Source organism: Silurus aristotelis (assembly GCF_946808225.1).
Source record: "Silurus aristotelis genome assembly, chromosome: 11".
In the NCBI taxonomy this organism is placed as follows: Eukaryota; Metazoa; Chordata; class Actinopteri; order Siluriformes; family Siluridae; genus Silurus; species Silurus aristotelis.
The window spans coordinates 29,076,975-29,092,572 of NC_139584.1; the positions used below are offsets into that span (position 1 = coordinate 29,076,975).

A 15,598-nucleotide genomic window follows, 5' to 3' on the forward strand; every position below is an offset into this window, starting at 1 on the left:
CCAAGGAGTCTCCCAACCTTCTCACCTCCCTGAATTTACTAACACACTTGTCTTTAAATAAAGCTCCACAAAATCTATCTAGTGGAACGTTTTTCCAGAAGAGGTCATTATAAGACCAAAGAAGCACAAATCTTAGCAATCTCATGCTCAAGTGATATGTTTTATGATACTCAGCATGGAGATTTAGGTTCGTTGGTTTATAAGAATCCTGCCACCAGCGTCTCCATCATGCTGAAGAGCGAACGTGACGACGCAGAACATTTCCAGCTTCACAAATTCCATTTTACACAAAATAACCTGCGGAAAAGAAATAAACACTCGTTGTAGGAGCGCGAGACTGAATTTCATATCCTTACTGTTGAAACATGGATCGAATCTTATTAAAACTTCTCCAGCAGATCCGTATGAATTACACACACACACACACACACACACACACACACACACACACACACACACACACACACACACACAGCCGTGTTTCCTCTCCGTAAACCGTGACTCTGTAAAACGCTATGTTGGCCCGATACCCAATAAGAGGCAGAGACGGGACTCGCTCCGGGTGTCGTCTCGTCCAAAACCAACAAGCAAACGCTCTGATCTGACCTCCAGGTGGAGATGGAGGAGGTTCTCTCTAGAGGGATGTGCTCAGCTCTATCACTTCAGCTCACAGAGGGAGGAAAGGACTGATCGCTGGTATCAACCTTCGTTTCAGTTGTACATCAGGATTCAATTATCCATTGTACATCTGAGTAAGATGCATAAGTATATGCCCCCCTGATATGCAAGCATTTTTATTTAGATAAAGGAGGGAAAAAAATCTTTATTGAGTCCATAAACAGTTTAATTGAATATAAATATTATATAAATAAAATTGTATGTAAAAAACAAACAAACAGAACAATATAATTTGAACCGTACAGGAAACCAGCTGTGTGGCGCAGTTTGAAATAAACCTTCTTTAAACATTTGATATAAAACATGTTTATGTGTACTAAAGTATTGGGACACTCACCTTTCCCAGCCACATGTGTTTCTTCTCAAAACTGTTCCCACAAAGCTGGAGGCAAACAATTGTACAGGACGTCTTTGGATGCATGAAATTTTCCCTTCACTTGAGCTTGGAGACCCAAACCTGTTTCAGCATGACAATGTCCTTGTGCACAAAGCCAGAAGATCTCCATGAAGATATGCCTTCCATGGGTTGAAGTGAAAGATCTCCTGCTATAAAGCTCTGAACCTCAACCATATGAAATAAGAATGAATGTGAATGCAGAGGCCACACCCACATCAGTACCTGACTTTACTAACACCATTGTGGCTAAAACAAATCTCCACCAAATTCTAGTGGAACATCTGCCAAGAAGAATGGAGGTTAATCTAAGAATAAATGGAGATTCAATGCTGAATGGGATGTTCAAAAAGAAACACATACCAATCTTATGGTCAAGTGTCCACAAACTTTTGGCCAAACCGAGTAGGTTAAATAACAACTGTAATAGTTAATGAGTAAAAGCTGTGATGTTGGAATGTGGGTTTCATCGTTCTCAGTGGAGCTTCGAGTTGAGTCACTGATAATTAACACACATTTATGGAGCCCTGAGTGACTTCAATCAGGCCCCAGGGGATTGTGGGAGTTTGTGCTGTAAAAGTGTGTATAAAAAGATTATTATTATTATTATTATTATTAGTATATTATTACTGGAATGTAAAGTGAAGAATCATGGAATCTTTTCTTAGGCATCATTGCTGTAACCTCTGGTTTTAACGACAGGTGGGAAACACACACACACACACACACACACACACACACACACACACACACATATACACACACACACACACACACACACACACACACACACACACACACACACACACACACACACACACAGTAACATTTAATATTTATATTTCTGAATACCTTTATAGGCATTTTTATGGTGTAATCATGAGGCCCAAGGACGAGAAATGTTCACAGAAAAAGAGCAAATTTATAACAAACACATGCACATGCACATGCACCTACACACACACACACACACACACACACACACACACACATATACACACACACACACACATGCACGTAATAACAAACAAATATGCAAAAATACACAATACATACATGCAGTCCATTCACACACATACACACATGTACACACACACACACACACACACACACACACACACACACACAAACACACACACACACACACTCAGGTGTCAGACTGGCTGTGTTTGTGTATCCACTGACTACAGCATGTCTCGTTCACCTTTATCGTCAAACTCTAAACAAACTGTTACCACGGCAACGCAGACAACAGACCAAACCATAAACACGGCGCTCACGCACCTGAACCTGCGGCAGGTAAAACCATGTTCTTAACAAAATCATCATATCTGACTGACGGGTGTCATGTGTGTGTGTGTGTGTGTGTGTGTGTGTGTGTGTGTGTGTGTTCTATCTGTTCAGTTTTATCAATGTGTTTTTTTAACTTTAGCTGAAATAATGAAACTCACCATAAGATCAAAAACTTAAAAAAAATCAATAAAAAGTAAATAAAATAATCAAAAAAAATGTCCGTGGCTTCACATTCTGCCGTTTTCTAATCGCAGAGATCACATGATCAGCATTTCCGATTTTCTGATTGGAAAATAAATTAAAGCATAACTTCTTTTAGTGACGTTACAAATGAAATATTGGGTTCCTTGAGAAAAGTGTGTTTTTTTTTACTTTTTGAGACCTTTGGTTCCTACAGCTGTATTTTGCATTGAGAGCAACTTCTGATTTCTGGCTGTGTATCTACTATAGAAAGATGTTTTTGGTCCTTGAAACTATTGGTTTCTTTGATTTCTAGTTTCAGAGGAACTTCTGGTTCCTAGAAACATATTTGTAAATTAATGAAATCGTACTGAAGAAAAACAACTGTTTTTTGGAACCAATATGTGCAGCAAAACAGGAAATGCATTAACTCTGAGAGAACGTATAGGTCCGGAGGGATCTGATTGGTGGAGAGAGAAGGGTGGGGAGGGGGGTGGGGTGGCGTAGGGGTCTTCACACACACTTCACATTTGTTGTCTTCGAACAGCGAGTGTGTTCAGTAGGGGTTTGATTTACGGCTGGAATCTGGAAGTGATTGTGGTTTGCCGTGTTGTCATCTGGTGCTTGATGTCGAGAATTTTCGCATCTTTTCCCCTTTGTTGTCTCTGATCTGAGAAATTAAAAATGTGCTTTGTCGACATCTCATTCCACACGGAGTCCACATTTACCCCCGAGAACAACATCCACTCTTCAGGGGAGATGTTTCACTAGATTTTGTGGAGCTACAATGGTGGCAGTAAAGTGAGGTACTGATGCATGTGAGGTCAGGAGGCCTGGGGTGCTTTATAGTGTTGGAGCTCTACAGCAGGAGATCTTCCACTCCAACCCATGGAGATGTTCTTGCTTTGTGCACAGGGGCATCGTAATGCTGGAAAAGGTTCGGCCTTCCTAGTTCAAGTGAAGGGAAAACTTCATGCTCCCGCATCCAATGCAGTCCTACACAATTGTGTGCTTCCGACTTTGTGGGAACAGTTTGGGGAGGAACCACATATGACTGGTAAAGTGCAGGATGGCTGAACTTCAGGTGTTCAAGATCCTGCAAAGTGATAGCATGGAAATGAAGGGAAAAGAAAAAATGATGGAGAGGAAACTCAACGTCTGAAGTATCTGTTTGTTTCACACTCTTGCCATCGATCATCGCTTGAGCTAATCCGCTAGCAGGAACCACATTCAGTTTCTGGAAATGGTTTGGAATATAAATCTTGTTAGCGTAGCGTGATGGGCTAATGAACATCTGATGGGGCAGCGTTTTTGATCCTGGCGTTTCATCCCTCTGTGTTAGCGTAACACTTGTTCCACTGCGCTGATGGAATGTAGCGCCGGGGACAGACAGCAGTGAAGATGTTTCCGGTCAGTAATATGAAACAGAGTGACAGATACTTCCTCTCTCTGTATCTCTCTCTTCATCTCTCTTTCTCTGATTTATTTTCAGATCTTCTCTGACATGCCTTCCAGCCATGCGACATCTGAGTGACAGCATTCCCAGCGCTCCCAGCGTTCCCTGCGCCCGGAGCTGTTCCTCCATAACCTGGTCCTTCTCTGTAAATCAAGGATTTCACCTACACGTCTCGGACCAGGCTCGAGGTTCAAGTCCCAAAGCACTCAGGAAATATGACTTCAGATTGCTGACTCTTTCCGCTTTTCACAGACGCGGCATCGAGGCGTCAGGAATGTCGGCGCCGCTGCCTCGGACGAACGGATCGCTCGTGGGTAAGAACATGGGCAGCCGTGTCGATGCAGTCGTTAAGTATGAAAGTCTTTTACACGTTATAAAAAACACAGGTAGTCCCCGACTTACGATGGAGAAAATACTGTGGAGACACGGCCAAGCTGACCAGGAGTCTTACCCAGTGATGATCTGAGTGGGGTCAAATACTGTCATATGTTTATTATGTAACAAATTACAGTACATCATTTAGCAAAACAGCAATTTACACTACCGTATTGTATAAAGTATTCAGAGTTTATATGTCTGGCAGCAGGCGCGTGGACAAGCAGCGGTTTGTGACTGGAGGGCGGAGCATGTGCCATGTGAAACTTAAAATATTCATACAGTATTGACATCGTAACTCTGGGACCCTGTGTTTACTCTTCATGGAAATCTGTGAACTAATACAACACATAACATAACAACATAACACAACATAACACAACATAACAACAAAACACAACATAACATGTCACAACACAACACAACACAACATTACACAACATTACAGCATAACACAGCACAGCACAACACAACACAACATAACAACATAACATCACAACACAACACAACACAACACAACATTACACAACATTACAGCATAACACAGCACAACACAACATAACAACATAACATCACAACACAACACAACAACACAGCACAACACAACATAACATAACATTACAACATAACATAACACAACATAACACAACACACCATAACCGCAGGCTGTTATATTCCGCACCAGCCTGTGGGAAGCGATGTGTTCTGTCGCTGAGACGTGAGCGCAGCGGAAACAAAGATCAAAACAAGAAAACCAAAGAATCTGAGGTAAAGAAAGGAGCGAACGTGGCCGAGAGAATTGTGGATGGACACGGGGAGACGAGTGAGGAGAAGAAGAGAGCGCAGAGCGGCATATTGAGGATGAGAGCCAGAGAGACGCCGGACCCTCGACCCTCCACTGCACCAGCAAACACTTGGGCGAGATGGAGTGATGTTAACTCACTCACACCAGGTACACCAGGTACTAGAGGTTCATCAGGTACACCAGGTACTCCCGGGTATGCCAGGTACTCCTGGTACTTTTGTTCTGTAGCCCAAGTCCAGTTTTTTTAGATGTAATCAAAAGGGTTCAGGATTTTAGCAAGTACTAATAATGCTGGTGATGTGACCCCTTCTAAAGCTACTAAGGCAGTTGTCAGGTGATTAAGTGCCCCTCTCTCTCGGGAGCAAATCCTAATGTTTGTTTCCAAAGTTGACTCCAAGTAAGTAAGTAAACAAGTCTGGCATTTGAGACGAGGACGACTCTTCCCATCTGACATCCACCACAATAAACAGTCACTTAAAAAAACGAACAGTCGCACGCCATCAATCACCAGGTACTTACCCCTGAATGCCTTAGTCTGCTGGGGCAGCTCAGGAATCTGGAAGTAAGAAGACAGCAGGTGTTAATGAGTGGGTTTGCTCAGGGGGGTCTTACAGGCTGACCCCTGATCTCCTTCCACCAGTTCCTCCAGAGTTATATTTCCACTTTTTGTGAGGAAAAAAAACTCAAGTTGGTGGACACCTGACACCTTTGTGTAAGATTCAGCTACAAGGGTGTTAGTAAAGTCAGGTTCTGATGTAGGTGAGGTAAGGAGGCCTGGGGTGCATGTTTAAAGTGTCAGAGCTCTATAGCAGGAGATCTTCCACTCCAACCCATTTACACCATATCTTCATGGAGATCTTCTGGCTTTTGCATGCTGGAGCAGGGTTGGATCTCCTAGTTCACGTAAAGGGAAAATGTCATGCTCCTGCATGCTCCAAAGACGTCCGATACAATTGTGTGCCTCCAAGATTGTGGGAACATTTTGGGGAAGAACCACATATGGGTAGAAAGGTTGGATGTCCCAATACTTTTGGCAGTACAGTGTAGTTAGAAACTGGTGAGTGACAATGACATATTGAATGTCTATTTGAAACCTTTTTACTCAGAGACAATGGCATATGTGTGTGTGTGTTTAGGTTCTCCAGGCTGCAGGATGTTTTGGAAAACCCCTGACACTTCAGATGGCACCTTGACCGGAAATCCTGTACTTCACCTCTACCTGCCGAACTCCCTGCCCCCTGACACCAGGTGATTATAATGAACTGTTACAAGCCTCATGTTGTGTTGTGTGTTGTGTGGATAAAGTGTTTTCACAATCTAGTCAGAATTCAATCCGGCTGGCAGTCTGGGTATCTGGCGACGTTACAACATTAGCTAAGAATGAAAGCAGGTTTATTAACTTAGCGATACTGAGAGTGTCGATGAAAACCTCATGGGCGGCGACATTCCCCAGGAACGTATTGTTTATAAATCCATCACTATCTCGCTCTGTCCCGATTCCAGACCCTCCCACAGTGCCAGGGGTTTGTACCTTAAGTGTGCTACGAGGCAGCTGGTGTATTTATCTTTGGGGTGGAGGGAACAAATGGCATTGTGGGAACTCCCTGCATGCTTCATCGGGGATATCAGGTATCATCTCGTCTCATCTGATCGTCCACCCCTAATTCCCTCCGGCTCAGTTTAGGACACCCAGCTGGTCTGGAAATCATGTCAGAGTCGACACGGTGGACATGTCGGCGCTACGGGTTCGGATTTTATTTCTGAGGAATTCCGATAGAAGCAGGTGTTTCAGGGTTTCTGTGCTCAGAATCCGAGACACGGGTAACGTACGATCGTGCTACAGAACACAATCCGCGTCATTTGTCTCAATCAGATAATGAGTAGTAACAGTTTTGCCAAAAACAATAACAATTTTAGACCATGTTCCACTCAGTCATGGGTCATGGGATGTCTCACGTTGGTTTCTATGGTTACAAAATATACAGGAAAATTAGACTTAGACAGGAAAGTGTGAGGTACAGCATTAAAGTCGAACTCAATTAAAAGTGACGTATAAAAGAAACGCTCGAGTGAAAGTGAGACTGAAAAATAAAAAGTTATACATTTTACAAATGTATGCATTTTGTTGATATTTGTACCTGATCTTATGACTTTATTCGTACTAAATCGAAAAAAGTTTGCGAGCTAAAGTTTGTATTTGATCTTATGACTTTATTAATATTCAATCAAACTAAAGTTAATGTTAGGGGGGCGGAGCTAATGTTCATTATTTGATGCTGTGACTTTATTCATACCGACTCAAATGTTAGGGGCGGAGTTAAAGTTTGTACATGCTCTTACAACTTTTATCTATAATGAATCAAATCAAAATTTAAATATAAGGGCGGAGTTATTGTTCATATTCCACATGGTGACTTCATCCCAAATCAAATGTTAGGGGGTGGAGTTAATGTTTGTACCTGATCTTTCATATTAAATCAAACCAAAGATAATGTAAGGAGGCGGAGTTAATGTTTGTACCTGATCTTACGACTTTATTTGTATCAAATCAAAACAAAGATAAGCTTAGGGGCGGAGTTGATATTAGTATCTAAACCAATTATTTTATTCATACCAAATTAAATGTTAGGCTGCGGAGTTTTATTTTTATAATATTTGTATCTGATCTTACTTCTGTATTCAAATTAAATCAATCCAATGTAACGGTTAGGGGGCGGAGTTTGTGATCATGATTTACTTTACAACTTAAGTTGTGTGGAATGAAATAACAAGCTTTCTTTTTATCCTTTACATGTTTCCTCCAAAGAGTTGAACTTATTTGTTTTCTTAAAAATGTCAGCGTTTAACAAATATAAGTGACTAAAAAGTAAAAAAAATCTTTACACTGAAAAAAATAGAATAAATAATGATGATGCACAGAAACGTGAACAAATGAACAACAATAAAACTAAATCGACGCTAAAATGTCGACAATGAAAACGGTTCCCTTTTGTGGGTGAGGATGTTATGGTGTGAAGCCCAACATCGTAGCGTTCCGGTCCGTTACACTGCGAATCCACACACAGGAGAACTCCTGAGGGGGGATGTGGCACATGAGGGTGTGAAGATTTACAATATTTGAAATGCAACAATCAGTCACAGAAGTTGTTTCCCAACAGGAAAGAAGCGGAAAGACGGGATGCTGAAACGCAGAACGGAACTCGAGGACCGACCTGCGAAATCGGTGGCATTACCAGAGGTACTGGACGGTGTGATGCTTCTAAAGACATCATTACCACAGAAACAGGAAGCGAGCAAAAGCATGAAACGGAAGAAGCTGACAAAGACGTCGAAAAACAAAGAGGCAGCCGGAATGATTTTAACGAAAAAGACGAGAACCTGAAAGAAAATGGTTACAACGTCGATCAGGATCCGAGCAACGAACACGATGCCGTCGAAGAGTCTGGAAAGTCAGGTGATGCGCCTCGACTCACAGCAGCAGCACATCTGTATGTTTCAGAGGAACGACACAAAGCACCAAATATGAAGATAAAATCTCACATAAGGAACAAAGAAACCAATCGGAAGAGGATCCTGACTCTTCCAGCTCCGGCTTCATTGGTCCCCGGAACTCACTCTTCTCACTTGCCGTCCATCTTGTCGTTTTACGGCTCCTCTATTGGCCGTCGCGTCAGAACGCCCCGCCCTCCGGAACGCCGCCAAGCCAAAGCGCAGCACGATCCAGTCGATAAAAGAGCCGTAAAACCTGCGACTGAAACACCCCCGAGCTTAGACAGGAGAGGAAATCAGAACATCTTGAAAACAGAACCCAGAGGAACAACTGCTCCACGCCCCAAAATAACGATCTCGGAGTGGTGCTGTGGGCCTCTGCTATCTCGTAAAACCAAAACCACCAAGACGTTCGTGTGGGGGCCCCGAGGCCCTCAGGAGACCAAGAGTGTGTGTGAGCTACATACACGAAGCAACAGGTGGAGGGGTTTGGACTGACATGGTGGTCTGGATGAACAAGGCGTGTTGTGTCATCCTAATTATCGTGTTCCTTCCTGTTAGTGTGTTTACTGTAGCTGCATTCATTAAATATTATATAATGACTTGGTTGCCAGGGTGGTGATTTTTTTACTCCTGCAGAATTGAAAATGCAAAAAAAAAGCCATGTTTAGTTTAAAGGATATGAAGTCAGATAATATCTGTATTATTTGATAAAAATTTGTATTGCAGATGCTCTGAATATTTGCCTTCATAATACCCTTCGCTCTTCTGGGAAGATGTTCCACTAGATTTTGTGGAGATTTGTTTGAGATTCATTCAGCTACAGCGGTATTAGTAAAGGTGAGGAGGTGAGGAGGCCTGGGCTGCATTCACATTCATCCCACGAACACGTTATAGATGCTCTGTTACGTACAGCACCGCAGCATCGTGACGCTCCACCACGTGAGGACTGAAAAGACTTAAATGCAGCAGTGGTTATAAAAAGGCAAAATCCCGAGACAACATTAAAAGCCTTTCAATTTGTTTTAAAAGTCATTTACTGGGTGGGTGAACTCATAAATCAACAGAGAGAGAGAGAGAGAGAGAGAGAGAGAGAGAGAGAGAGAGAGAGAGAGAGAGAGAGAGAGAGAGAAAGAGAGAGGGAGAGAAAAGAGAGAGAGAGAGAGAGAGAGAGAGAGAGAGAGAGAGAGAGAGAGAAAGAGAGAGAGAGAGAGAGAGAGAGAATGAATAAATGAATGCTATACTGAGTTCACACACAGACTTGACCATTAACACTCATTATTAAAGTCTGTGTGGTTTTGGGGTAAATGTCCTGAAGTCCCTTCTCACCGGCAGGGGTAAATATTTTCCCCCCTGCTCCGTCAAGATGAGGAAAAGGATGTCAGAGGTGGTCAGTGATAAAAATGTGTACACACACACACACACACACACACACACACTGGGCTGGTTTACATTATGAGCCCACGTGTGATCTATAAGCTGGATGTATAAAGGGGTTTACACAAGTAGAGGGTAATTATGGTGCCCAGATGTATAGTAAATTGTCCAGATGCAGCAAGCAGGGAATGGAGAGATAGAATGAAAGAAAGATCTTGGCCTAATATGAAGTATGAAGACGAGAGAAAAAAGACTCACTCAGTGATGTTCTGAGAGTCACAAATCACACCAAAGAATCAAATAATTCACTGGGGACAGATTTTCGTGTTTGTCATTTATTAAAAATGATTTGATGAGGAAATTGAAATGATAGAATTGAAGAATTGGAGATAGAAAAGGAAAGATTAAAGATCACTGGCGGCCCCTACAGGCTAAAGACCTCCTGCATTCTGGTAGCATCGATCATCTACTGGAAAATGAAATAAAATCAAATAAAACCCACATGAAAACCAACAGAATTCATCCAACACATCCCAAAACCCTACCTTTAAATATTTTCTTTCTTTCTTTCTTTATTTGTTTATTCATTTCTTTATTTAATTGTTTGTTTATGGGTTAATTAAGAAATAAATTCTCCAGCACACACTTGACTCATTTGTTAAAAAATACCTAAATAACATTTTTTAGAAATGTTTATATTTTAATGTTTTATATTAATATATACATGTATGAGTAGTTTTGATTTTATTCAATTGTATTTAAAAATTATTTATAAATAATAATAATAATAATATGTGGTGTGTTCTGTTGTTGGTGTATCTGCCGTTCTATATATATATATATATATTATTTACATTTTCGCTCATTTATTTATTTATATGTTACGGTTTAATTTAAGTATTTGATTAAATAACTAATAGTATTTCTTTTAGATTAATTTTTAATCAGCCATTTTTTGATAACAGTTTATTGTTTATATATAAATATATTGTTATAAGCTGAAAATATATCTATCTATGATAGTGTAATGTAATTATTTATAATTACAATATAATTAAATAGTATTTTTAATTTCACTGCCAAGTCTGCAGATCGTCACCTCACAGGAAGCGGAAACAGCGGCGTCGCACGCACTTCCGGTTCCGGTTTGCTCAGCAGCGGCAGTGGCGGCGCTGTGCGGAGATGCTCGGGTTCATAGAGAGGTAACGTTACCGGTAAACGGGAGCGCGAGACCCACTTATCGTGCCCGGAAACACATGAGAGAGAAAGAGATAGAGAGAGAGAGAGAGAGAGAGAGAGAGAGAGAGAGAGAGAGAGAGAGAAACACGTGAGAGTGTGTGAGAGAGAGCGCGCGCCTGCCAGCTGCTCCCCCCTTCGAGCCGCTCTCTGGTCGTCATGGCGAAGAACACGCTGTGGTCGCGGTTCAGGGGTGTAGACATCGACCAGTACGACGAGAACCGCTTCGTGGACGAGAACGAGGAGTCGGCGGAGCAGCAGGGACCGGACGGAGCCGAGGTGGACGCGCTCATCAGGCAATATCCTTCAACAGAACCCTGTTTATTTATTTATGCGCGCGCACGAGCGCTGTCTAACGCCTGTCAGGGAGGCGAGAACGCGCGCGCGTTCACGGCAATTCATTCATTCATTCATTCATTCATTCATTCATTCATTCGCATCAGATATGTACAGTAGATCTTAACCACCGGATTCAACACTGTCCTGGTACTCGTGTAGTTTTATTTTTATTCTGTATATAAATGTATTGTTACTTTTTAAGCTACTTCCGGTCTTTGGTCACGTTATAGGCGGCTACAAACGCTCGAGACGTTGTGCTGAAACTGGAGACTCCTTCCGTAAAATGTGACCTAAACATCATGGTATAAGAAATGAATCCATAAAGTTGCTGGAACGGTCCATAGGAGAACGAGGCAGGGGGCACCAGGGGTGGATTAATGAGATGCGGTTACCAGGGTTACCTGTTTGTTAAGGTGTGTGTGATCAGTTAAACAGTGATCAGTGATGATGTTTGTAGACGTCCTTCGGTGTTCCTGTTTGGACTGTAAATACCTGCTGCAGGTGTGTTAGGAGCAGAAATGCGGTTCTTCTGGATGGCCACGAGAACCGGTTTGTCTTAATAATCTGTGGGAAAAAAAAGAAACAAACTTTGTCTGGCGTGTGACTCCGCGTCTTCACACAAAATGATTTGTCATTTTGTCATGTGACCCAGTTCGTGCGATCTCTGGTTAAGGAATAAAACGTGTACAGGTAAAGCGAGCTCCTGCATGCAGCGTTGCTTGAACGAAATTCCTGCCTCGGCTGGCACCTGATGATGTCATCGGCGCCTAGCTCCGCCCTCCGGCTCACATGCCTCACCAGTTCCCTACCTGTCTTCCTTAACCGACTCTAATGCACAGGAGACTTGATGACGGCATTCCACGTGGCTCTGAAGAACCCGCCCATCGATTCCAAAAACCCGGCCGTAAAGGTAACGCTCTCACTCTGCACTTCATCCTTTTCTCATTGCACTAGTTTTTTTTTTTTTTCCTTCACCACTGTTGTAATTAAGTTAGTTCTGTAACTAGCAAATAAAAAATCCATTTCCGTCACAGGAACTCGAGTTTTGAGTTTTGGCGAGACATGTGGTGTATGAACCATGGTGGGTGGAGCTTGTCACCTTCGCTGACAGGTGTGACTCAACATGCACTGTGTGGCCAAAAGTTTGTGGACACCCGATCTTAGGATTGGTACGTGCTGCTTTTTGAACATCTCATTCAACATTTAATCTTCTGGGAAGATGTTCCACTAGATTTCATGGAGATGTGGGAGATATATTCAGAAGAAGGTGAGGAGGTCTTGTTCATGTTCAGTAGAGTTGGAGCTCAATAGCAGGAAATCTTTCAATCCAACCCGTCCAACCTACGGAAAGCAGATCTTAATGAAGCTGGCTTTGTGCACGGGAGCATCATCGTGCTGGAGCAGGAAAAATTCAATGCTAAGCGCAATCCATCTTTTGGAAAAGAACCGCATATGGCTGGAGAAGTCGGGTGTCCCAATACTTTTGACCGCAACGTGTATACCGTTTAGATCCAGCCGTTTTTTTTTTTTAGGCGTCTGAAATACATTCCCCAATGATCAGACGAATCTTCTGGCGGATTATAAAAGCGTTATTGTATTTAAAGAAACAGCAGTTTGTTCTTCGACACGTGAGAGCCATCAGTTGTATAGAACACGCCGTGATATTTAACGTGCGTGTGTTCATTTGGGCAGCGTTTTTTTTTTTTTTTAGCTTCAATGTAAAATATGTTGTTTTAGAAAGCAGAAGGAGGACAGCTGTGGCGTTCCGATTATAAATTATCGGTTTGTTAATTCGGTTTAGAGCGTTATTTATTTATTTATTTATTTATTTATTTATTTAATAAAAACGGTCAAACACAAATTGGCGCTGCATTAATCGTGCGTTAATAAAATCACTGCCGTTAAAATGGATTTGCGTCACCGTGTTATTAACGGTTTCATTTTGACAGCCCTAAATATAAATATATAATATATATTGTATATTTCTCTCTCTCCTGCAGGAACGTGCCCAGGCCTTGGTGCTGCGTGTTCTCACCTCTTTTAAGAGCAGCGACATCGAGCCGGCCGTGAAATCTCTGGATAAGAACGGCGTGGATCTGCTGATGAAGTACATCTACAGAGGGTTCGAGAAGCCTTCAGATAACAGCAGCGCCATCCTGCTGCAGTGGCACGAAAAGGTGAGAGAGAGAGTCAGTAGAGTGTGTGGTGTGAAACGCTGAGAACCAATTTTGACTAGTAGGTATAGAGGCCACACCTCCTTTACGACTGACACACACAGGCCACACCCCCTTCTTTATTAATAAGACACACACAGGCCACACCTCCTTTATTAATAAGACACACACAGGCCACACCTCCTTTAAGACTGACACACACAGGCCACACCTCCTTTATTCATAAGACACACACAGGCCACACCTCCTTTATGACTGACACACACAGGCCACACCTCCTTTATTAATAAGACACACACAGGCCACACCTCCTTTATTAATAAGACACACACAGGCCACACCCCCTTTATGACTGACACACACAGGCCACACCTCCTTTATTAATAAGACACACACAGGACACACCTCCATCTTTATGACTGACACACAGGCCACACCTCCTTCTTTATGACTGACACATTCTTTTCCTGAGATTGACAGGCAGAAAGGCCACGCCTCCTTTACTGTAACTAATAGAAAATGTTGTCGTTATATTAATTATAAACTTTTCCTCAAAACGAAAATCTTAAAATTTTCTTTGTCTCTTTCTCTTTCTCTCCCTCTGTCTCTTTCTCTCTCTCCCTGTCTCTCACAGGCGTTTGCTGTCGGAGGTTTGGGTTCCATCATACGAGTCCTGACGGCGCGGAAATCCGTTTGAAAAAAAGAGGAAAAGAAGAAGACAATTCAGAGCCACGGCATCAACCACCATATTTTCATTTTTCCTTAAATATGGACAGTGCGTGCACACACACACACACTACACACTCGTGCGCACACACACTACACACTCGTGCGCACACACACTACACACTCGTGCGCACACACACTACACACTCGTGCGCACACACACTACACACTCGTGCGCACACACACTACACACTCGTGCGCACACACACTACACACTCGTGCGCACACACACTACACACTCGTGCGCACACACACTACACACTCGTGCGCACACACACTACACACTCGTGCGCACAAACACACCACACTCGTGCGCACACACTAAATCGAATTGTGTGCTTTATTTAATAACGACCTGAAGTGTGTGTGTGTGTGTGTGTGTGTGTGGTGTATTTATTCTACATTATTATCGAATGATTTTCAGATCAGTGACTTAAAAGAGGAAACCGGATGAAGATGAAGCTCCGGCTCTCAGATACACACTCTTCAGATCTCTTCAGATTTTTTTTTTTGTACATAAAGATGATTAATATATAAAGTGGGGATTTAATGATATAAATATATTTCGTGTCAGATGGAGGTTGCGCGAGTCCTGATTGCGGGGGGAAGGGGGAGGGGCTTAATTCTTGAACAGCGTCACGTCAGGCTGGTTTTCTTGAAATAGTGAATGGAATGAGTTAAATAGCTCACTGATATTTTTATTTCAAGTACTACAAAGAAAACTGATATATAAAGGTTTGTGATTGGTCGATTGTCTTTAAGCCCCGCCCTTTTGACGATTCAAAAGACATAATTGAGGACATGCAGATATATATGTGTGGGTGTGGGTGTGGGGGGTTGGTCAGGGGTTATATGTGAAGTGCCTGGTGCAATAAAGATCACAAATCTGTCCTCCGTCTCTTTCTGTCTGTTTTAAACGTCTGGAGTTCAGACTTCGCTCTGGATCACTTCATCCGTTCCTCAGATGTTTCCTGTTTTGTTGCGTTCAATCGCACGCACACGTTGGGTTTAATCAATAAATATTCTATATCTTGGGCTTTGATGTTATGAGACAGCAGTCTGATATATTTAAATTT

General features: G+C 42.4%; 2 protein-coding genes and 1 long non-coding RNA gene across 8 annotated transcripts; 2 read left to right on the forward strand and 1 right to left on the reverse strand.

Annotated features, from left to right (window-relative positions):
* Positions 1 to 2,305: 2,305 nt before the first annotated feature.
* LOC310733209 (uncharacterized protein) lies at positions 2,306 to 9,485 on the forward strand. Of its 6 annotated transcripts, XM_083554244.1 has the most exons (6): positions 2,343 to 2,371; positions 3,888 to 3,955; positions 4,038 to 4,315; positions 5,062 to 5,337; positions 6,318 to 6,429; positions 8,340 to 9,485. In XM_083554244.1, the coding sequence occupies exons 3-6, from the start codon at positions 4,063 to 4,065 to the stop codon at positions 9,166 to 9,168; spliced, it is 1,470 nt and encodes a 489-aa protein (XP_083410370.1). In that variant the 5' UTR covers positions 2,343 to 2,371; positions 3,888 to 3,955; positions 4,038 to 4,062; the 3' UTR covers positions 9,169 to 9,485. The 6 variants fall into 6 exon arrangements, with proteins under 6 accessions (XP_083410371.1, XP_083410370.1, XP_083410369.1 ...); XM_083554245.1 differs by lacking the exon at positions 3,888 to 3,955 and having other exon boundaries at positions 2,306 to 2,371; XM_083554243.1 differs by lacking the exon at positions 2,343 to 2,371 and having other exon boundaries at positions 3,520 to 3,955.
* A 1,655-nt stretch (positions 9,486 to 11,140) lies between these two features.
* On the forward strand, positions 11,141 to 15,557 carry arpc5la (actin related protein 2/3 complex, subunit 5-like, a). Its single transcript, XM_083554272.1, has 4 exons — positions 11,141 to 11,582; positions 12,460 to 12,532; positions 13,623 to 13,799; positions 14,431 to 15,557. The coding sequence occupies exons 1-4, from the start codon at positions 11,443 to 11,445 to the stop codon at positions 14,491 to 14,493; spliced, it is 453 nt and encodes a 150-aa protein (XP_083410398.1). The 5' UTR covers positions 11,141 to 11,442; the 3' UTR covers positions 14,494 to 15,557.
* LOC310733226 lies at positions 13,812 to 14,395 on the reverse strand. Its single transcript, XR_014535665.1, has 3 exons — positions 14,200 to 14,395; positions 14,041 to 14,104; positions 13,812 to 13,876 (listed from the first exon to the last, which is right to left on the reverse strand). It is a non-coding gene; the product is annotated as an uncharacterized lncRNA (long non-coding RNA).
* Positions 15,558 to 15,598: the final 41 nt, after the last annotated feature.